At 42.3% G+C, this 23,482-nt stretch overlaps 2 protein-coding genes across 2 annotated transcripts; one reads left to right on the top strand and one right to left on the bottom strand.

Annotated features, from left to right (window-relative positions):
• Positions 1 to 10: 10 nt before the first annotated feature.
• DCLRE1C (DNA cross-link repair 1C) lies at positions 11 to 12,112 on the top strand. The gene is made up of 14 exons (XM_078598773.1): positions 11 to 498; positions 3,880 to 3,931; positions 4,651 to 4,735; positions 4,859 to 4,918; positions 5,036 to 5,091; positions 5,485 to 5,586; positions 5,835 to 5,907; positions 5,999 to 6,139; positions 6,640 to 6,741; positions 7,904 to 8,040; positions 8,152 to 8,206; positions 8,290 to 8,378; positions 8,511 to 8,608; positions 8,782 to 12,112. The coding sequence occupies exons 1-14, from the start codon at positions 390 to 392 to the stop codon at positions 9,660 to 9,662; spliced, it is 2,040 nt and encodes a 679-aa protein (XP_078454899.1). The 5' UTR covers positions 11 to 389; the 3' UTR covers positions 9,663 to 12,112.
• SUV39H2 (SUV39H2 histone lysine methyltransferase) lies at positions 12,068 to 23,061 on the bottom strand. The gene is made up of 6 exons (XM_078598774.1): positions 22,792 to 23,061; positions 19,036 to 19,181; positions 18,157 to 18,846; positions 17,505 to 17,651; positions 16,024 to 16,153; positions 12,068 to 13,701 (listed from the first exon to the last, which is right to left on the bottom strand). Exons 1-6 carry the CDS (start codon positions 22,811 to 22,813, stop codon positions 13,310 to 13,312), a joined length of 1,527 nt encoding a protein of 508 aa, XP_078454900.1. The 5' UTR covers positions 22,814 to 23,061; the 3' UTR covers positions 12,068 to 13,309.
• Between the last annotated feature and the right edge of the window lie 421 nt (positions 23,062 to 23,482).

Below are 23,482 nucleotides of genomic sequence, written 5' to 3'. Positions count from 1 at the left end.
CCGATGTTCTGATTGGCTAACGAGCCGCGCGAGCTGTGTGCTACCAAGGGGGCCCTACCAAATAATTGCCCGAAACTTCGTCGATTTCATACAAATTTTAATGCGATTTCACTTTAATATAAATTTAACGCAATATAATTCCGTTTTTAGATAGTCCACTTAGCAGCGTTCTCCATTGCAAGGCCCACGGGCCCTGCTCGCCTTTAGTGCGGCCAATACTGAACACGAATGTGACAACAACCCCCATCATCGTCTCACCACGATGGTTTCAAACGTGGGGGGGGCCTCACACTGATGATGTCTTGTGGGCAGCACCGTATCGATTGTAATCGATGTGGATGGTGGTGGGGTGAGGGTGGAGAGCGATTCACGGCCCAGGGATTTCCGCCATGAGTTCGTTCCTCGGCAAAACCGCGGAGTATCCATCCGTGTCCATCGACCGCTTCGACAGAGACAACGTCAACGCCAGAGCTTTCTTTCTGTCCCACTGCCACCAGGGTGAGTGGACGAACGAATTCGTTCGTCGAACGGAGACACCGACGGGTGCCGGGAGCGGATCAATGAGTCGATTGGGGGGCGGCTGCGGGGACACCGATAGGTGCCGGGAGCGGATCAATGAGTCGATTAGGGGGCGGCTGCAGGGACACCAATAGGTGCCGGGAGCGGATCAATGAGTCGATTGGGGGGCGGCTGCAGGGACACCGATAGGTGCCGAGAGCGGATCAATGAGTCGATTAGGGGGCGGCTGCAGGGACACCGATAGGTGCCGGGAGCGGATCAATGAGTCGATTAGGGGGCGGCTGCAGGGACACCGATAGGTGCCGGGAGCGGATCAATGAGTCGATTGGTGGGCGGCTGCAGGGACACGGATAGGTGCCGAGAGTGGATCAATGAGTCGATTAGGGGGCGGCTGCGGGGACACCGATAGGTGCCGGGAGCGGATCAATGAGTCGATTAGGGGGCGGCTGCAGGGACACCGATAGGTGCCGGGAGCGGATCAATGAGTCGATTGGGGGGCGGCTGCGGTGACACCGATAGGTGCCGGGAGCGGATCAATGAGTCGATTTGGGGGCGGCTGCAGGGACACCGATAGGTGCCGGGAGCAGATCAATGAGTCGATTGGGGGGCAGCTGCGGGCCTCTCAACGCCGAAGTCGCGTTCAGAATTGGGCAGAATTCGAATGTTCGATATTGATTTGAAGCGTTCGTGACTGCAGCAATCGATAGTCTCTGGTTCTTTCGGTAAAGTCACGTCGGTAGAAACATTATTGAGGGTTACGACACATTTATAAATAACGTGATTTAACCCAAAAACGTTTATTATGAGAAGGAAAATAATAATCGATCACGACGTATCGATCGCAACAACAAGCGACCGTCTTCAGGTGAGAGAATCGAACTGCTGTGGACGAGGCATTATTTATAGCAGTCTGAATCTCTCACCTCAAGACGGTCGCTTGCTGTTGCGATCGATACGTCGAGATCGATTATTAATTTTCTACCTACGTGACTTTACCGAAAGAACCAAAGAGTATCAGAACGTGTTATACTGGAGGAATCCGCAGAGCTATAAAGCTCTTTATTGCAAACGTCCAGCAGTGGAGCGCCTCTTATCCACGACCTTGTTCCTATGATCACTGTTTCATTGCTTTTATGGCTTTATTTTGGTGATTTTCGAAACGTTTTTTGGTTTGGTCATGTTTGTTTGTTGTAGTACAGAGTTAGACGGATGGCCTTAATCTAAGTTGTCTTGTGCTTGTTGTTTGACTTGCATCCCACTGGGATTTTTGCACACAGTGTTGGTGTACGGTGCTTTTTCTGCAATATTTTGCTGTCTTTTCTTGGATTTTCTGTTTGCACAAAGTCACATAGTCACTTTAAGATGTTTTCTTGTTCATGTTTCTGTTTTTTGTTTGTTGCGGTTGCACCCGATTCAAGAGCCGAATGGCTCACAGGGCTATACCTAATAAATGAACTTGAATGAACTTGAACCTCTTTATTGATATTATTCATCTTTGACGCCTCTCTTCCGCGACGTGAATATCTGTCCGTGGAAACTCGTGCTGTGTAACTACTCTAGTAGTATTGTATCATGTTCCTTCACCACCCTGTATTCGTTCTCTGTTACATGGACGTTTTCGTTTCGACTGTACTCAACAACATCAATAACGGATTTCCTTTGTCAAGAAAATTGCTAAATGGGATAATCCGTGTGGACATAAAAAATTAAAAACTCAGTCTGCAGGATATCTTTAAAGTGTTTCTTCCTGTTATCCGCGCCTGTTTCGCGGATATGGGGCCGTCCATAAATGACGTCACGCGATTTTGGACGATTTTTGACCCCCCCCTCGTCACACGGCGTCACAAAAAGTCAGACCCCCCCTCAAATATGACGTCACAAAGCTCTGCCCCCCAAAAAAATAAAACATGCTTCAAATCGCTTTAAACTATTGTCATTGTAGTGCGTATTTAATGTGGCGCTGCACTCTGATGTTGTAGGAGAAAACATTAAAAAGTCCATTTAATTAAGTCGAACGTGTTGTCTATATCTATTTAAAGTTGTGCATTTTTATGTGACGTCACATTTTCACACCCCCCCCCATCACACATCGTCACAAATGTCTGACCCCCCCCCTAGGTACGTGACGTCATTTATGGACGGCCCCGATGTTACCCCCTGGAAAGTGGTAGCGAATTACTATTCTGTTATCAGAGTTTATCCGCCCCATGGTCATTCTTATCAGCAGCATCAGATTCTGCTTTATCGCCACCATCATCAAGTTGGGACAGGAGATCTCGGGCCATCGCGGATGATGTCTGATTCTCTGCCAGTTCCGGGTGAATCCTCCAAACATGTCAACCCATACGGTTTAGCCCGTATTTTTGTCCATGGGAATTTAGTTTTCAGGTCCACACGGCGTACAGCCGTTTCAATACGGGCAAAAAAGTCCTTTTGTCTATTTGTTTGTGTTTCTCCCTTGTAATGGGACTTTGTAGGATGAACGTTGAGATTTATAAGCGCACGGGGTGACCAATAGCGTTTGAATTGGTGTGTAATAAGCTAGGCACTGATATGGGGTTGACAGGTATGATCCTCATCCGCGATACTTGTCCAGCAAATGACAGAATTCCCCGCGGATAGGTTCTGGCAGCAAATAGAATAGTCCTGCGGATAATAAATACTAACGATCACTTTTTTATTGTTTGAATGCAAGTGCGACTCAAGACGTAATGATACCCATAATGCCATTTTAACCGAGAAATGCCTCACTCAGTCGATAAGTCTTTTTTCAGAAGGGCCCTTCATTGGTTTCTTTGGACAATTGCATAAATCGTTGTTTCGCATGTATAAGGAAAGCGGGGAACCCATAGATATTGCACCCATGACAAGGGTGGAACAATTATTAAAGCATCAATTGCTGCACTTCCATCTGGCCACGTCACAGCCCAAGCCTAAACCAAGGCAGTCACCCATCCAAGTACGAACCAGGCCCAACTCTGCTTGCCTTCCAGGATCCAACCAGATCGGGCGCAACTGGTTGTAGGCAACTATGCAGAATGTACCGTCTATATATCTCTTAACAGGAGCTCCGTAAGCTGTCTACGAGTTTTAAGCTTCGTTAGGCACAATTTCACAAACGTCAGTTATATCAAAAACAGATTGTACTAACAATATTGTAGATGAAACCAACAATATATTTTTTCGTAACTGACCTAATATATTATGAAATTAAGACATGCATGTACATCTTAATACATGATGTGCATTATCATTTCATATCTTACTGCCATATCAAATAAATTACAGCAATGTTACTGTTTAGTAGTCACTTGTAATTGAATACATTGACACGTTGATGTATTTTTGTTTTTGATCCAGATCATATGGTGGGATTATATTCGGAAGCACTGAGAAAAAAGCTTGAGAAAAGGTAATTTGTATTACCTGCTCGATAATAATGCAGTCATATATGTTAATGTAAATCAGAAACTGTACTATGCTAACTTTAATTGTTACTAGTGTGACTGTTCCATTTTACTCCAACTCATGTTAACAACACAAGTTTGACACAATGCACACACATTGACAGATGTTGATTTATAATCTGAATGCAGACTTTTTCACGGAGATATTTCACTTTGATAACACTGGTCAACACACTTTTTCTGGCATAAGGTATTCCAACGGTTTTAAGTTAATTTTGGGGTGCTGATTCCAAATCTGGCATCAGTTTTTGTCTATCACATCAGGTTTTTGAGATATCAAATATTGCATTTTCAATAAAAACTGCAGAAGAAAAATATTAAATAAATGTGGATATCTACATAAAATGATATCATAAACACTATCCTAAAAATACAGCACCATATTTTAACACTAAAGCAGTCACTGACTCGCAACAACTTGCAATCATAAGTGACAGTTAATTTCGGGTAAAATCAATGAAAATGGGGTATGCCGATAGCATAAAAATGAGATGTGATAGAGCAAATCTGAGATCAGATTTAGAATCAGCACCCTGAAATTAGTCTAAAACAGCTGCAAAAGTCCAGGCCAGAAACAAATGTGTTTTTTTGTTGTTGACCAGTGTAATTGATGTGGTAATGCAGTTCAGCTCGGTAAAGTCACTCACCAGCCAGTATTTCTCAGCCCAGGTCTGCATCTCTACTGCTCACCCGTCACCCGGGAGCTTCTGCTTAGCAACTGGAGGTATCGTTTCCTTGAACAGTTTACGGTAAGTTAATATTAACGGCCACCATGCACGCACATTTCTGAGTTATTAAACGTATTATGGCACGTAAAGTACGGAAGTTAAACACTGACTAACTAATGCCAATTGTGCTGTGCATTGTTGAAGGTAGCAATTGAAGTGGACACTCCGACCCAGATTTCCCTGACAGATGATAAAACGAAACAAGTAACTTCCTGCAACTGCACACGAATCCCCCACCAAACACCCACAATAACATGTATGTACATTTGACATTTGGCCAGATGATTAATTTTTACTTAATACATTGTATTTATTTTTCAGAAAACAGATTTGGTGGTTACACTTCTTCCGGCGGGTCACTGCCCAGGCTCCGTCATGTGAGCGTTGCACATAGACATTCATAGTTATTACAATGATTATGTTTAAATTTAGTGCACTGTTAACAACAATTGAGCATTCGGATAGACCAGTCGTTTTGCGTTTTCACTTTTGCGCCAATTTGCCGGTGAACCTTACTTATTGCCACATGCTCATTGCAGCAAAAAGTAAATGTCACATTGGAATGTCTTCATGCCAATCACAAAAAACATTGCCTACATCACAAGTAAGATAATTATCTCTCAAAACTCTTAACCTTCCTTTTACAAAAGTTGCATTTATTTAAATATTCATGGTGTATTGTGCCTTGTTCTACCTTTGGTTCTTGATTTGTAAGTGGCATGATAGACATATCTCCATATGATCAATTGTACGGATCGTTCTCTTTGCAGGTTCCTGTTTGAAGGGGACCATGGGACGGTGCTTTACACGGGTGATTTCCGGCTGCCTCGTGGAGGGGTTTCCCGCATGGGGGCCCTGCACTCAGCTGGCAGGCAAGTGCTGTGCGCACCACACAGTGCTCCAGCATATCAATGCTGAGTCCACACAGCATTGTTGATGGGTAATGTTAAATTCAAGGGTTCCACAGCTCAATTGTGGCATTCACAAATATGGCTTATATTTATTTACTCACTTGAATTTAACGTGGATTTTTTTTATGTTTGATTACAGTTTTCTTATGGCTATTAACACTGATATCTAACATATCTAACGTGTCATTGTATTTCATTTTTTACTTCAGCATTAAACGTATCAAAAGCATATATTTGGATACCACATTTTGTGACCCAGTGTGCTACTACATTCCAAGCCGGGTAAGATATTCCCTACAATACCTATATTTATTACACTTAACATGTAAAATGTAAATTTGATGTAAAATGTAATTACATTATGTTTTTACAGGAAGATTGTTTAAAAGGAATTTTAAATCTGGTCCGTGGTTGGATTACACAAAGTCCCCAACATGTGATCTGGCTGAACTGCAAGGCAGCCTATGGCTATGAATACCTCTTCACTCACCTGAGCCGGGAGTTTGGTCAAAAGGTATGGGATTGATTGTTGTGGCATTCCTTATTAAAGCATTAAATAGATGGTTCACCAATGATGTAAAGTTTGTCTTTCAAATCCAACATTTTAACAAATCTCAGAATCCACTAATCTCTGACTTCACGAGATAGTACATGTCATACTTGGCATATATGGGGAATCTCGACACACATGTTAAAAAAATACGTGAAAATATCTTGACATATGTTTTTAATCAAAATGACACGAAGTAATAACTTCCAATGAAGTCCATTTAATTCACTAGACATAACGCTCATCCATTAACCACATGACGTTATCACTTTTATGCCGTTTCCATTCGATGTTGCATTGATAATTGCATTGTTGAAGGGAAAATAAAGATATGCTGAAGATACTTGATATGACATCGATAAAAAGACAGGTTATAACATCAAAATATAAGGATTCGCCTATTAAGCTTGATATTTCCTGGTACCAATTGTGAACTGAGACTTGTGTGTGTTCGTGTGTGGTAGGTGCACCTGGGGTACCTGGAGATGTTTCAGAACATGCCTGATATTTTGGATCATGTGACTCATGACAGCAATACTCAGATCCACGCCTGCCGTTTTCCAAAGGTGCCATACTTCAAACATCACCAGCAACTCACACCATTGGTACCTCATTTGCCAGTAAAAAATCTGATAATTGTTTTTTTACCCTTTTATCTGGCAACAAAACTGACACCTTTTTTACGAGCAGTCATGTTTGCATTATGACTGCAGGTATTGTGGTCTATGCAAACATGACTCCTCGTAAAAAAGGTGTCAGTTTTGTTGCTAGATAAAAGGGTAAAAAACCAATTATCATATTTTTTACTGGCAAATGAGGTACCAATGGTGTAAATGCTTACCCCGAGCTCTCATACTCTGATGGTGCATTGTCTTTGAGTTGTGCGCCTTTTGGCGTCATCTGGTCCAACCCATGTGAGACTAGGCTCTAAGGAAAGCTGTCTCGGGTGTGGACCAATCAACTTCAAGGACAGTGCGTACATTATCAGAGTTATGTTTTTTGTTTGCATTATGACTGCAGGTATTGTGGTCTATGCAAACATGACTCCTCGTAAAAAAAGGTGTCAGTTTTGTTGCCAGATTAAAGGGTAAAAAAACAATTATCATCACCAGCAACTGTTTATCAGGCTTACAAAAAGACTGCAACATCTTCTTCAAAGCAAGCATGTTTATGTAACCTGCGTCAAAAACTCGTCCTTACAAGTGTAGACTTGTTGGCACATTACATTTGTCATCGTCGTCATCAATTGTCTATCCACAGCAGGCCTCTCCAGCCCATCGCTATTCCTTGTAGCCTTGCAATGCCGCAATTAATCTCAGTCCTCAACATTAACTTCTCATTGCTCCACTTCCATGGTGAACATCCTTTTCTGTTTATTCTCTCCTTTGGTTGCCATTCTCCAACCAATGCAATCATTGCCCATCACCACTACTAGCTATGCATTGTGAACAAGTCCAGTTTCCGTAACGGTCGATATGTCTTCGATTCACATTCACTGTCTCATCTATGCATTCCTGTTTTTCTCAATGTAATTATAAGCATGTGTCTCCATACTTTTTTGCACTTTTCAGCTTTTGTTTCTTTTTACTTGGGTCCGTATTTCCAATCCATGTCATTGCAGGTCATATAACTGATTAAAATGTTCTTCAGGCAAGTTATTGATAGCAGATATGATTTTGTTAATATGAATTCTTGGGATTTTTAACAAATTAATTCTGCCGCGTTCAGGATGCTGGGTTTTGTGAAGGACGCCGTCTCCCGTGCAGAGAAGAAGATGCCAACGGAAAGCCACTTCACATGATGAGCATCAAACCTTCAACAATGTGGTTCACACAGAGAAACAAGAAGACCAAAATCATCGTGAGGTGAAAAAAAATATTTTCGATCATACAAAGGCAACAGATACATTTGGTTGTATATATGTATGATGTATTATGCTAATAATGAAAAACAATGACTTTTCTTTTTATTTGTAGGACTGGGGAATCATCATACAGAGCTTGCTTTTCATTCCACTCTTCCTTCAGCGAGGTACACAACATTCAGGACAAACATAGCTCAAGTAACTGACATGCTACTTGCATTGTGAACGAGGCATTTTGTGTTTTTTGCAGATAGAAGACTTCATATCCTACATTAAGCCTGCCAACATTTTTCCAAACGTCATTCCAAAGGGCAAAACTGTAGAAGAGATCAAAGAGATGTAAGCATTGTGAAAGCAGTTTTTAAACATTAACAGTTATTTACACACAGCACTTAAAATAAAGATATATTACATACAAACAATCATGCTTTCACACTAATGCAATTTCCGTTTTATTTTAACAACTGTCAGGCTACGACCATACTCCTATCAAGAGCCGAATTCCGCAGAGTCAGATTACCAGCCACTTGGATCGCTGGAGTGTGCAAAAAGATCTATCAGTGATGCAGGTAAAATTATTATCTTGCATACCTCTTCCGAATTACATACTTATTCCGTAATTTTATAACAGCAACATTTGTAGTGCTTAAACAAATGTGCAAGCCTCCGAAACAAATTAGTTCATGTAACTATATAATACATTGCACACATCATTACAATGCATTATGACTTTTCTTTTCAGAAAGTTGCCTCCTGGATCTTTTTGATGATACGCCAGAGCCACCTGCCCGTCGAAAAAAAGTACAGAATGCCGATGAACCTCCCTGCACCACACCCAGTGAAAATGCAGGCAGCACTGGACGACAGGGAAATGGAACCTGCAATGAAACATCGACCAAGGAGCACACCTCTGTTGTCCAAAACGACGATGCTCACTGCAAAGACGCAAGCAGCAATATTGCAACAATCAGTCCCGAACTTACTTGGGGTGCCTTCTTTTCCACAGTTGCTGCTCCTGCTGCTGTTGATGTTGTTGCTGAGAGTGGTTGCTGTCAATATGCAGACACAATGGACAACCCTGGCACCCCTGTACTATTTTCAGACTCGGACACAGATGATTGTGCAAGCAGCTGTAAACAGTGCTCCCAACAATCTGATTCTACACACATTTCCGATGTCACGGACACAGAAATTTTAAGTTCTCAAGATTTCAACTTCACGAGTGTTCGTCCTCAAAGTGAAGGAATCACCCATATGCAAGCTATGCATTCAGGAGCACATTTAGATATTCCATTAGACCACAGTGCAATGGCATTGCTTGCCAAGTCAGATATTGAGGACATCAAATGTGGAAATGTTAAATTATCAGAAGCTAAACAGTTGTGTACAACGAGAAATAATGGTCTAAAAGAAATATTACCACTTGAAAATAGTCAAGGCTGCATGGAGCATACAAACATTGCCAGCAGAGACTGTGTGTGCGGAAAGAGCTCTGTGCCACAGGACTCGCAGGGATCATCAGACTTTGAGATCTCTGCCACACCAGAGACCCTTCCTCCGCCTGAACGTGAATTATTAGACATTTACGTAAATCTAGCAAATGGGTCGCACAATTCATGGTGAAAATGTGCTTTGAAAAATTAATGTATTTTATCAGTATATAATGAACATAGTAATCCATGCCAAAACATATCCTGCTGTACGTATTTGGCATTTTTAACGAACCTTATACATATCCACATTTTGAAAGATACTGTAGACATTTTATATTGATTGCAAGTCTGGCTGAAGATGTGCCAAAAAGTGTTTTTCCACGACCTGTTTTTTCTGAGTTATGGGCATGGAACAAAAAGCACTTGAGGACTGCAAAATTCTAAACCCGAGAAGCCGAATAAATCACTTGTGTGCATCGCAAATTAAAATGTTTTGCTGCTAGTAGGAAGACTCGGCCATCAGTCTACCAACAGGCATCCCAAAAACAGGCATCCTTGGCAATGGCTGTCACAGGGAGTTGGGGAGCAAAGTGGGAGGTCCCGGACAGTCTGCATGGGAGGCTGGGATATAGTTGGCAGTGAGCGAATGAATGAGTGGTATGAGGTAAGAATGAAAATTATGGTAAGGATACGTTTTACCTGAAAAACTTGTTTTAATCTAAAACAAATCTGCGTATATGTACACCAAAGGACTTTGTCCTTTGCATAATCAAATGTTCTGCTGTTCTCCAGGCCATGTGTGCAAATGAGTAAATCTTTGAAGAGTGGCAGAATTGCATCGGTGAAAGAGGGAGGAATGAGTAAGTGAATGAGAGTAAGGGAAACCATCAATTATACAATGGGTTTTCTGTTGTGTAGTGTTCAGTCGCGCAGTTAAATAATGTAATGTACAGAAGTGGTGTAGTCTGTATCATAGTGGGTAATGTAAAGTAATACAATAGTATGGTGTGGTGTTTTGTGGTGTTTTATGGAGTCCAGTCGTTTGGTGGAGTGCAGTTGAAGGTGTCGTTTTGTGGATCTGTGGTATGGTGTACAGCTTAGTGGTGTAGTGTGTACTGGAATGTGCATTAATGCAGTGGTTTGGTGCGTGGATGTAATATAGAAAAAATCTTGATGTTATAGGTGTGTGGGTTTGGTGACTAATCGGTTGGTCTGGTGTATGGAAACAATGAGGCTGGTGGTCGGTGTCAAGTGAGTGGTGGGTGATGTTTGCTGCGTTCCAGCAAAGTAGTGTGGTGGGTCTACCAAATGGCGAGGTGTCTGGTTTGTGTCGTCGGAGTGGCAAATTGAGTCTGGTCTGGTGGGCGGTACAAATATGTACATTCGGAAATCCCTCGCAAACCGCGGGGGTTACGTTCCAGAAGACTTAAGGCCTTATTCGAAATGGGGGTTAAGGGCAACCGTGGCAGCAGCCACACTCGTCAAAGCCAAAGTTGCCCGTTTCTTCAATAAAGAAATGAAATGCACAATGACATAAAATAAATACATGTTAAAATAACAGTAAAAAAACGAGTAATGCTATTTACCTTTAATGCTGAGGGTTGAAGTCCGTGGTGGTGATGAAGATGACGAGGAATGAGTTAATGTGGAGGTGGTTGTGAGAAATGCTGTGATCTGTTGCCACGTCTGTGGTTGCGATGGCTGGGGGCTGGGTACTTTGTGGGGCTGGAGGCTGTTGACGCACACCCAGGATTGCTTGAGCGGTGTGGTACCTCCCCAAAAAATAAGGTAATTTGGGAACAGCTGGGTGTAATAATGGCATAATTTAATTAAGGGAGAGCTCTCCACCTACATAAAGGGGACAGCCAAATATCAAGGGGTCTTCCATAATACAGGGTTCTTTTGGGTTAGATCGATGGATCGATATTGGGTCGCGAAAGCCTAAGCGTTAAACTGATAAACTAATCGGGAGATATCTTGGGGAATGGTTGATCTGGTGCCTTGGACGCGGCTGCATTTTAAGCTGATTTTAGGATAACTTTTACATTCTTTTAAATCAAGAATACCTGGATACCGAACCTGCTGTGGCTGCTCCAATGAACACCGAGTCTCACCACCTCAAAACAGAAGAGGGGCTTTGCACACCCTCTTGGTTGCACGCTAAGGGCCATGATTAAGGGCAAAATTCATGCTAATAATTGAAGGTCTAAAAATGCTGAATAATGCGTGACAGTACAACGTCCACACACGACAACAGTCACTATGCGAGAGAGCGTTGGTGATGGAAGCTGGGAGATGAGATGATGCACGGAGGAAATACAGATGCAGGTGATTTTGAATTACAAGTGCCGGTCGCCGTGCTAAAGCGCGGATACGCAAAACTCCATCCCGCGGTTAGCAAATTGGTATGCCGAAAGAAAACCGTGGATACATAACTACCGCGGATGCGAAATAACACGCTTGGTGAGGGATTTCTGTATATAATGCACGTGTCCATCCTTCCGTTTGTCACACTTTGTATCTCTCGAACCGTATGTCAGGGGGAAAAACTGTTGCCAGCCTGATTAAACAAAGGTAGTTTTCAAATAAGTCTACTTAATAGCCACATAAAATTTATTAAAGTTGTCAAGTTCTACAAATGCAGTTCATCTCAGTCAATACTTACGGTACCACTCCAATAATACCTTTCATGTTCTACTGAATATTTCACAGCAAATAAACTTTAACAAGTGCTGCAAATCCATACAAAAGTTTTACCGATGCACAGGATTTGGATTTTGAAATATATAGCAATTATTAATGCCATTAAGTAACATTCAATATTTGTATATTTTATGTAGTTAAAACAAAATGGACTTGTATATTCTGTATTTATGGAAATATTCCAATAAGTCATAATACAAGTATCACATTTCTTAACGCTCTCATGCTAGTTCACAAAGCACATCAGTCTTCGAACATGAAGGAAATACACACGTGGTTAAAATTTGACAAAATACTTTCATTTGACTTGAATTCAACATTGACCCTCATTATGTAGCAATGAGGCTTAAAACCTTGACATTCTAATGACAAATCTCATTGTCACATATGGCTAATTAGTTTAGCATAATTTAAGCAATTAGCTGGCAAGGTTTTAAAATAGGAAATGCATTTCAAGAAAAACAAAGTCAAGACTCTTGATAATTGTTTTAATCTGTATAAACTTTCTAAATGTAAATTAAAAATATCCTCAGGCCAAATGGAATAATGTACTTAGCAATGTACTGACAATTGTTGATAAAAAAATATTTTCCACAGCCACAGCACTAAAATGGAAACTTTTATAAGCACACAGCACACATTTGCCAGCATCTTAGATGAGCCATTTTACTTCTGTAAAGGCAATTTAAGTCATGCATGGTAACACAAAACAATAAAAAACCACTTAGAAGCATAGAATTTCACAACGAATATTGCAATGCAGAATAGATTTTTGGGTAATATTGCAAGTACGTTTTACACCATCCTCCGCATTCAATTTATTGTTGTCACGTGAACAAATGTGCCAATGTACGCGTGCCTAAGCAGCATAAATTGAAACGTTTATAAAAGCAATTGGCTGTGGGGTGGGGGACGGTAAACTACACATTTTATTTATACAATCCGACCTAAAAATGTATTATGAATATAAACCACAAATCAAATCCTGCATTGATTTAATTTAAATAGAAGTGGAGTTATGATTTTATTTACAAAGCTGCATTAATTAGGTGGTAACGAGTTCAACATACCACTCGCAATAAAGCTCCTCGTTTTAGAAAATGAATAATTCGAACACAGCGGAGGTGATGGGTTTCAGTATAAAAATTTCCGACATGTACTTGCTCCACATTTACAGGTAATGCGGGCTCTCTTCTTGGGGCTTGTGGTCACAGTGGTATGAAGCGCAGTGTCTTTGTTACACGACTCATTTTGACTTGAACTATTTGAAATCAGATCATTTTTAACCAAACCGTTTGGCACCAGACCATTAGATATTGGAGTATTTAAAACCTGGCCATTTACAATATTCCCATTAGGGACAGATCCAATGGAATCTGGTGCAATTGAATAGGAAGCAATGGCAACAGGGCCATTGGTGACTTGACCATGCAAAGCCCGGCTACTGGAATCTTGGCATTTGTGACTGGAAAGTGGGCTCGCTTGAATCAGGCTATTGGAAGTATCAGCCACATCTTCTGTCATTTCTGAAACAAGAAAGATACAACATGAAACATGAAAACAGTATTTCTAAGTAATCATATCCAGTTATGACAACTATCTGCAAGCAGTTTAAAAATCTCAAGTTATAAAAATAAGGACTATTTGTAACATACGCTCCCCCAGTCAACAATGTTGCAAGTCAGTTTTTTGTTTGACCAAAACATTAAATTAATTACAATGGGAATATTTTCAGCAGGTGTTTTGCCAGCTCCTCCTCTTCCATTCAATAACTGCTGGTGAGAAACAATCATGTGCACAAGTAGATAAGGTATTTTGGGCTTTCCAGAGGCCAGAACATTCTGATAAAATGCAGCAGGTAGCAATTATAGTGAGATCCTAAGTGCTGTATGAAAAAAAAACATACCAAATTTCAAAGGAAATGTGTTTCCTAGTGAGATTGCAATTCTGTGGGTGAGTTGCAGAAGTTTCTCAGGGTTGTAATCACTGCCATAAGGAATACAACCCCATGCAACATGACCGACATGACATCGTCACTCCGTACACTTCAGCCAGCCTGTAGCCGAGCTACGTATATTCTTAGGTTTTTTCGGTAAAGTCACGTAGGTAAAACATTAAAATTAATGAAAGTAAAATAAAAAAAAAAAAATTCACGACGTTTCGGAGGCAACACAAGTCTCCGTCATCAGGTGGGACCGTCACAGCCGAATTAGCTGCATCAAGTGAAGCAATGATTCAAGATGTAATCCCTTATAAGCAAGTTGAAGGGAGGTGGAGAGGGGGGGTGGAGAGCTTATCAGGCTGTGGTAGCCAATGAATGGAAACGTATCGGGAGGGAGGAGGAGCGGTGACCAAAGACTGCACGTAGTGCTCAACACAATGAATGGAGACGTGTCGGGACGGAGGGCGAGCGGCGATCAAAGACTGCACGCAGTGCTCAACACAATGAATGGAGACGCGCCGGGACGGAGGGCGAGCGGTGATCAAAGACATCACGTAGTGCTCAACACAATGAATGGAAACGTGTCGGGATGGAGGGCGAGCGGTGATCAAAGAACAATGAAGAGATTACTGTTAAACACTGGGGATGTTAACACTCGGTGAAGTAAATTAAAATAGTGCCTGTCAGATAAGATGGTCCAAAAAGTGTAATTAAGTCTTTTTTGCGTGGTTAATAACATCTTTCAGTAATTAAGTCTTTTTTGCGTGGTTAATAACATCTTTCAGTAATCACTGGAAAGATGTTATTAACCACGCAAAAAAGACTTAATTACACTTTTTGGACCATCTTATCTGACAGGCACTATTTTAATTTTAATTTACTTCACAGAGTGTTAACATCCCCAGTGTTTAACAGTAATCTCTTCATTGTTCTTTGATCACCGCTCGCCCTCCGTCCCGACACGTTTCCATTCATTGTGTTGAGCACTACGTGATGTCTTTGATCACCGCTCGCCCTCCGTCCCGGCGCGTCTCCATTCATTGTGTTGAGCACTGCGTGCAGTCTTTGATCGCCGCTCGCCCTCCGTCCCGACACGTCTCCATTCATTGTGTTGAGCACTACGTGCAGTCTTTGATCACCGCTCCTCCTCCCTCCCGATACGTTTCCATTCATTGGCTACCACAGCCTGATAAGCTCTCCACCCCCCCTCTCCACCTCCCTTCAACTTGCTTATAAGGGATTACATCTTGAATCATTGCTTCACTTGATGCAGCTAATTCGGCTGTGACGGTCCCACCTGATGACGGAGACTTGTGTTGCCTCCGAAACGTCGTGAATTTTATTTATTTATTCATTTATTTATTTATTATTATTATTTTTTTACTTTCATTAATTTTAATGTTTTACCTACGTGACTTTACCGAAAAAACCTAAGAATATGAATCATTGCAGTCACGAAAGCTTCAAATCTAGAGCTACGTATATTTATGTTCGTCATATTTTTTTTATATTAGAATTAATGTCAACTTTTTTTATTAATTATAACTCACATTTTTGACATGGACAATCGATGTACAAGTGTTCCTGACCACCGCTGAACTCCTGATATAAATTAACTGATGAAATGAAAATAAATTGTGTAACCAATTTCTAAAACTCATAATAAAGGTTTTTGGGTTAGAGCAATTGTAGTGAGACCCTAAGTGCTGTATGAAAAAAAACATACCAAATTTCAATCTAAACCAAAAAACTCTCTTATGAATAATATTGGTCGCGAAAGCCGACGTGTTAAACTAATTTCTAAAACTGTGCAAGCAATTTTTAGAATTGCACGTGTCATTATGTACTCGGGTACCAGACTAAAATATTTGGCAGATAGCAGAACCACTCAGTGTAGGTAGCTCACCTTTGATGTTGTAATCAAATGTCAGCTCTTCCCCAGCTGCTAAGTCATCCATGGCAAAGAAGGCAATGCGTGGTTGACTGAAGTCATGGTTATTGATGAAAGTGCTGTACACCTGCAGGTTTGGCTCACACTGCACACAAAAGTAAAGCAGTCAATTGGCATAATCAAATTAAGTAAAAATAAACTTACACCCTTTTGTCAATTAATTACCGGATACAGGCCTCCCTACTCTGTATCAGCCATGGAAGTGGTTTGACCACCGACAATTGTTATAGCTGGTTGTAAATGCCATGCTGAGGCCTCAAAATGACTCGCGCGAGATTGTGACATTGCTTACTTTGCATCATGCTAGGAAACGAAACAGTGGTATAAAATGGGTGTTCAAATCTATAAACATCAAAGGGTTATTGGAAGAAAAAAGCTCATACCACTTAGTGATGTGTGCTTTAAAGAAATCAAACAGAGCAATCCCTTCCCAACTGGTTCTTTGCATTTGCGGTATTTATCGAGTCACTATTTTCCTTCGGCATGTACATTTTCTAACCGCGATGAATTTTGTGTATCCATGGTTTAACATGGCGACCGCCACTTGCAATTTGAAATCACCCAGCATCTGTATTCCCTCTGTGCATCGTCTCATCTCCCAGCTCCCACCACCACTCTCTTCCCACCACCAGGTGGAGGCGGAGAAAGAGGGTGGGCAAAGCCCCTCTTCCTTCGAACAACCACCTCCCCCCCATTACCTCATCCTCGTCACCACCATTGACTGGACTTCAACCCTCAGTATCAAAGATAAATGACATTATTTACTGTTTTTAATTGCTACTTGAACATTCGTTTTTTAATGTTAGTGTATTTGTGTTCAGTGAGGGAATAGGCAACTTAGTTGTGTTTTGACGTGTGACCGCGGCTGCAGTTGACCTAACCCCCTATTTACCCATAAGGGCTTAGAGTATTTTAAACCTATGAGAATGAACTATAATTGGGCATGAACTGTATTAAGTCACAAACACAACTGTTAGTATAGTTCCATGTAACTAAATTGTGGCAGAAAGCAGTGAGGGAAATACATGAGAGCGTTCGATGCTCACACATCTAAGCTCCCTGCTTTCATCAACCCGCACTGTCCAGCATTTAGTATGGTAAAAATAACTCATGATATACACAGCACCCTCCAGATTTACAAAAGATCAGTACATGTATTGGTAGTAGATATATCAGATATACATTAAAAATGTATATCTGATTGAAATTCATCAAACATAAATTAATCCTATACCAATACTTTTCAAAACAGACACATTAAATGTACCAAATAACACTAAGTTAGGACCTAATTATCTCAAATCTTCAAACTCAACTCTGTAACATTGGTATAACAAATAAATTCAAGATTCCTAACATCAAAATTGCCACAAGTTGCAGGTTTAAATATATGCCAAACTCTTTAACGTGACAACACAACCAAAGTACGGCCATACGCTGTGGTTGACAAAGTGGGAGATGTTGCCGTAGAAGGTTGCATCGACAGTGTAGTCATCATTGCAGAAGTCAAGATCGAAGAGGTATGTTGTTCCTGCCCTGTCATAGATCACACCACGCCGTTCAGCCTCCTCCGAGGGGATGAGCTCCACACGAAAACACACAGAAACACCAACAACTGACATTCAAAAATGTACACTATAATGCAAGAAATATTTTTTAAAGAGAAAACGGTAAAGGTGCAGTCCTGCAATCACTTGCTTATGCCAATGCTGGCAGAAGGTCCTCTACTAAAATAAGCTCAACAGCTCTTAGAGGGTATTTAGCCTACTCTTCCATGGCCAGATATTTTGGAAGAGGTGAGAGCAGCCACACCAAAATTTTCCCCACCACACACAACCTTACAATTGGCTGGTGCACCTATTTTTATACCGTTGGGTGTATAGAAGTGGGAGCATTTAAGAAACTTGCCCATTATTTTAACTGCTTCACCAAGAGATTGTATCAAACTGGCAACCTCTATGTTACAATTTCAGTGTGCTAACCATGAAACCAAAAGTAGGATCCCAGGAATGTAAATTATATTTACTGTTGAAAAGCATAATAAAATATTAAGATTTGTTTATATCAGTCCTTGATGACTACACCTACCTCTCCCACATACTCCATCACAAAGCTGTTCTTCTTGATCTTCTGCATAGTTTTTACTCCCCAGCCACGGCCGTTATCCGTGCGGAAGATGCAGAGTGGGAAGGGGATGCCTTTCTGCACGACTCTGTTCTTGCACTCGGGCCCACACTGGCACAGGGAGTTGCACTCGTAGATTGGTGTTCCGGGCTTCACCTTCACACGTCCAGAGTTGGTGTAGGCAAAGCTGGTAAAATTGATTGTAGGGCAGCATCCATTTCCCCGTTCTGAAAAGCAGTCCTTGCAGCTGCAACCAACCACAGGCTCTTTGGCCATGACAACACCATCCATTGGTCGGTACTCGTTGATGTATATAAAGGACGCTGGAGGACCCTCGAGGTCGACATCATTTTCCACTAGGATGAGAGCGCTGTGATTCTTCTTCCGGTTCAGGTCCTTCTGCCAGGCGGCTAGTCGTAGCCTCTGCTGACCTTTTAATTTCAGGTACTCGGCCACAGTGGGGTCAAGATTACGCACATTCTTTCTGGGCTTCTTTCCATTGACGATTTTAACTTGTTTTTGCCTCTTCGACTCCCTTTCCATGTCTTTGTGGAAGACATTCAACAGATCTTTGCATTTGAGATCTTTGCGTGATAACCAGCTATTTTCAGACTCTGGGTATCCTTTCCATTTCACCAGGTAAAACTCCATATCCTAAAAATGATAATTTAAGCGTATGGTGAAATGAGTTGTATGCCATTTAAAAACTGAAATGACACATCATTCCTACAAAGGTAAAGCTTTTGTTATTTCTCATTGTGTAAAGTCAAGTACAATTTGAATTAACATTTGTGAAAGTTGTCTAAAGATGGTGTAAATGTTTAGTGAGTGTGCATTACTCACCTCTTTTTTCTGGTAGTTGCACAAGTATTCCACTTCATAGTAGTTAATATTGTGCCGGGTAATGTCAAGATCAGCACACTTTAGCTTCTGCTGCCTGCAGATCTCCGACAAGCGATCCAAGCTCACCAAACACGGCACAAATATATCTGAAAAAGGCACGTGAAACCTTTACTAACATTTTTACAAAATGTTACAACATGATTATCGCGTTATCAAATTCTCGTAAATTTTAATTGTTCTTCATTTTTTTTTTGTGTTTTGCTGTATTTCTAGTATGAATATTATACAAATTCAACTCCAGTCCACTCAAGTTGTCAAATAGGCCAATTAATCAAGAAAAAAAATACTTTACGTGGTCGATTATCCAGGAACCTCTGAAAATGGGAGTGATTCAGAAATCTTGCTGAATGCTGAAAACCCCTCAAAAACATATGACGGGTGTGCTGCAAATGATGGCGATCATGTTACCAATCTCCAAATCGTCACTTCCCATCCAGCGGCACACATGTTAACAGGCGACACCTCAACAACTATGTTATCTTAGTCGATACATCTATTAATTCAATAGTTGGATAACCCAATCAGTAGCGCTGGAGGCACATGCAGTCAGTTGATACATAATTCAAATAATGACGGCATATAATCGCCATGCCCTCTACAACTCTAAAAATGTAAATGAGTAATTGGATATATCGTCAGAATCGGAATGAGAATCTTTAATTATTCTGGAGAAATCTGATGAGCTACGAAGCTACTTTTCACACATGTCCAGTAGGGGGCAAGTAAATATCATAGTACTGTATCGCCATATTGCGGCAACCCTAACCTTTGCTCCACGCACCCCTGGTTACAACTCACTTATTAAGCTGCGGAAGTCATCCATACGCTATGTTACCAACACGGACACTATGCTCTAAGGTCAACATCTTGGGCAAGTCTAGTCAACAACTGAAATTTTTGCAAATTACTGCTTCGTATGTTCATTCTTGGTGGAGCAGTGGTTAGCTCACTGCAATATGAACCGGTGGCCCGAGATCAGCAAACTGTCCTTCAAATTAAACTGGCACCCATTCTGGGATCGTGCGATCAACATAACTCAATCTCACCCAGATACAGAAGACTGGCAAACAGTCGAACAACGCAGACGTCAAGAATAAACACCTCGATACCCAAATATAGCACCTCCTTTGACATTGCTCAAAGACACTGCCATAACTATCAACAATATCAGAACATAAACAGGCCGATGCGCACACATCGTTAATAAATGGAAAATAAAAGCCCCAGTGCGATTGTGGCCATGAAACCCAAACCATGGACCATACAGAAAACCACTGTCGTCTGCGCCCCTTCAATGCAGTAGCAAAACTACACGAACACATTCCTGCGGAGGGAGCTGGTAGGAACGTTGGGTTGCTCGGTCAATGGCCAGGGTCAACGGCGGCGTGGTGTATTCCGCAAATATGCCCGACTGTGAGGGCGGGCACAAGCCGGCGTGAGTAGGTTAAACGTTGAGTTTTATAAGGGCACCACGGGGTGACCAGCCCCTCCCCACCCAGCCCCTCCCTGCACGACGGACACAATAATCCCCATGTAGGCTGGTGTAACCAGGAGGTTCCTACCAGTAAAATGCCTCTCTCATGGCTAGCAAACCTGAACGTAATGTCGTACGCAGTATTACAGTTGATTGTGGAAAGAGTAAAGCTCAATATAAAATCACTAACCCTGTCACGGGGCAAAAATACAGCGACAGTGCTATTAGTGCACTGTGCTTACGAAACCCGAGTAAGATTCCGGGCAAGTGACATGTCAAACGGCCCTGCTGCTGTTCCTTCCAAACGTTGCCAAACCGCGATGATGGGGGGGGGGAGCTCGTAAAGTATGGGTCAAAGATTCCCGAAACGGCGTGCAGGAGAGGTCTTCATCCAAGTAGATCACAAAGGGCTTGATTTAGTTTGTTTTAGGTCATCCTATTTAGTGAGAAATGTTATTTTATTATGGTGTATTTTTTATTATTTTATTATTTCCCTTCTACGTGACTTTACCGAAAGAACCAAGAAGATGAATCCCTGCAGTCACGAAAGCTTTAAATCGAAATTGATCCTATTCTGATTGCAGTGACCAGGAAACCAGATCTGACAACAATTTAACTCAACCATGCACACACTGTAACGGGAGTACAACTACAGTATTATATTTCCCTATACAAATTTTGTTTTTACTTTCATTAAAGTGTAATACACATTGATTTCAACAACTGGAAATCTGCATGAGAAACAGACACAACGCGAAACATCGATATGAATTGCGCTATACAGTTACAAACAAGGAACCGGAAAAGATAAGAGAGACAAGGGCTCTATGCAGTATAAGAATACCTGGACACGTGTTTTTTTCTGTCTGGTTGGCAAGTACTAGTTGCTGGGTCTGTGCAGGGCCGGATTTTGGCACGGGGGCTTTAGCGGCTGTAGCCCAAGGGCCTCCAGAGATTAAGTGCAAAGTTATTTCATTAGTGAATGCTGAATTCTATTTGTTGTTAGCCTTGTAAAATGTATCTTATTTTTCTTTAACTTTGTTTCCTATTTTAAAATATTAACTGGGGGCCTCACAGTACCTGGAGCCCAGGGGCCTACAACATATTAATGCGGCACTGGGGCTGTCTACAAAAAACAGAGGTGAGAGAACTTAGCAAGAGCAGCAGCAGCAGCAACATTATCAGAGTCCTTGTCGAAGAAAGCAGTGGTTTCACGAGTCCTTAAAGAGTCTGGGAGAGTATTCTTGATTATTTCGGTAAAGTCACGGAAGAAGCGAAATAATAAAATAACAAAAATATCTAAATAAAATTCTCACGTTTCGACTGCAACACAAGAAATCATCATCAGGTGTGAAATCCACAGCAAGAACATTTTCTTGCAGTCGATACGTCGTGAGAATTTTTGTTGTATATTTTTATTATTTTATTATTTCCCTTCTACGTGACTTTACCGAAAGAACCAAGAATATGAATCCCTGCAGTCACGAAAGCTTTATATCAAAAGTCTGGGAGAGGTTGAATATTCCCAAGTGGCTATACATTTTGCGCAACGACTGGCATTTCACAAGTGTGTGGTACATGCGGCCCAGAGATGACGATGATGATAAGTTTATATGAATGTGCAACCAAGCATTTTAAATATTAAAAGTAACGTATGATGATGTAAAATAGGCGGAGGTGGCTTTCACTCGTACGAGGTTTACGATAGCCGACAACTTTGATCACACACATGTTGACGTTTGCGTGAAATTGTTCTATAGATGCACCCTAACGTGGATTTAGTTGTTCTACAAGAATGATGTATTGCGATATGTTAATGTTAATAAGAGATTACGGCCCGTTGCAAAACACGCCAATGTTTCCGCCCCAGTCAAAAGAAACAAGTGGAATCACCAATTCAATTAATGAGCTAACCACGAATTATTTTTGAATGTTGTCGATTTGAACATTGTCTGACGTATCTCATTACTCTTAAATACATCAACACTTCAAAGTTAATCAACATGAACATCGCCCATCCTTTGATAACAGAGACCTCCATCGGCAAGCAACACCCACAACATTACCACCTCGACTTCGCTTCACCGCAACTCCTCACGACGTGTCAACAAACAACAACAAATACCCATCGCAAATATTTACACTTCTACGTGATCAACAATGCTTCATAATAACAATAACAACAGCAGCAGATTACATGACACATGGCAACCGTAACTCACCCCGCTTAGGCCCGAGCTCCATGGGCGCAGCGGAACGGCGACGGCCCTTAGCGTCGCCTCTTGGAACGCGGCCCTCCCCTTCTCCCTCGCTTCGGGGCTCTCGCCGCCTCGACAACAACAACAAAATACCACGAACAATCCCTTCGGTTGAAATGCCCCCGATCGCCCGGCAGTCTGCTGCTAGCCGCAATCACTTTACGCACCCTCTGCCATTTTCCCGCGAACCGAAAGCTCCCGCGCACTGATTGGATGACGCCGCGCACCACGTGACCGCTGTGGCGCCAAAAAAATGTCTTGGCCCCCTCCTCTCTCCCGCCAGCACCCCCCCCTCTACCGCCAGCCCCCCCCTCTTCCGCCAGCCCCCCCCCTCTTCCGCCAGCCCCCCCCTCTTCCGCCAGCCCCCCCCCTCTCCCGCCCCCCCCTCTCCCGCCAGCCCCCCCCCTCTCCCGCCAGCTCCTCCCCTCTCCCGCCAGCCCCCCCCTCTTCCGCCAGCCCCCCCCCTCTCCCGCCCCCCCCTCTCCCGCCAGCCCCCCCCCTCTCCCGCCAGCTCCTCCCCTCTCCCGCCAGCCCCCCCCTCTCCCGCCAGCACCCCCCCCCTCTACCGCCAGCCCCCCCCTCTTCCGCCAGCCCCCCCCCCCTCTTCCGCCAGCCCCCCCCTCTTCCGCCAGCCCCCCCTCTCTCCCGCCCCCCC

Source organism: Lampetra planeri, chromosome 11 (assembly GCF_965212315.1).
Source record: "Lampetra planeri chromosome 11, kcLamPlan1.2.h2, whole genome shotgun sequence".
NCBI lineage: Eukaryota > Metazoa > Chordata > Hyperoartia > Petromyzontiformes > Petromyzontidae > Lampetra > Lampetra planeri.
The sequence above is the reverse complement of the archived record's forward strand: the minus strand, read 5'-3'. Positions and strand labels throughout refer to the sequence as shown.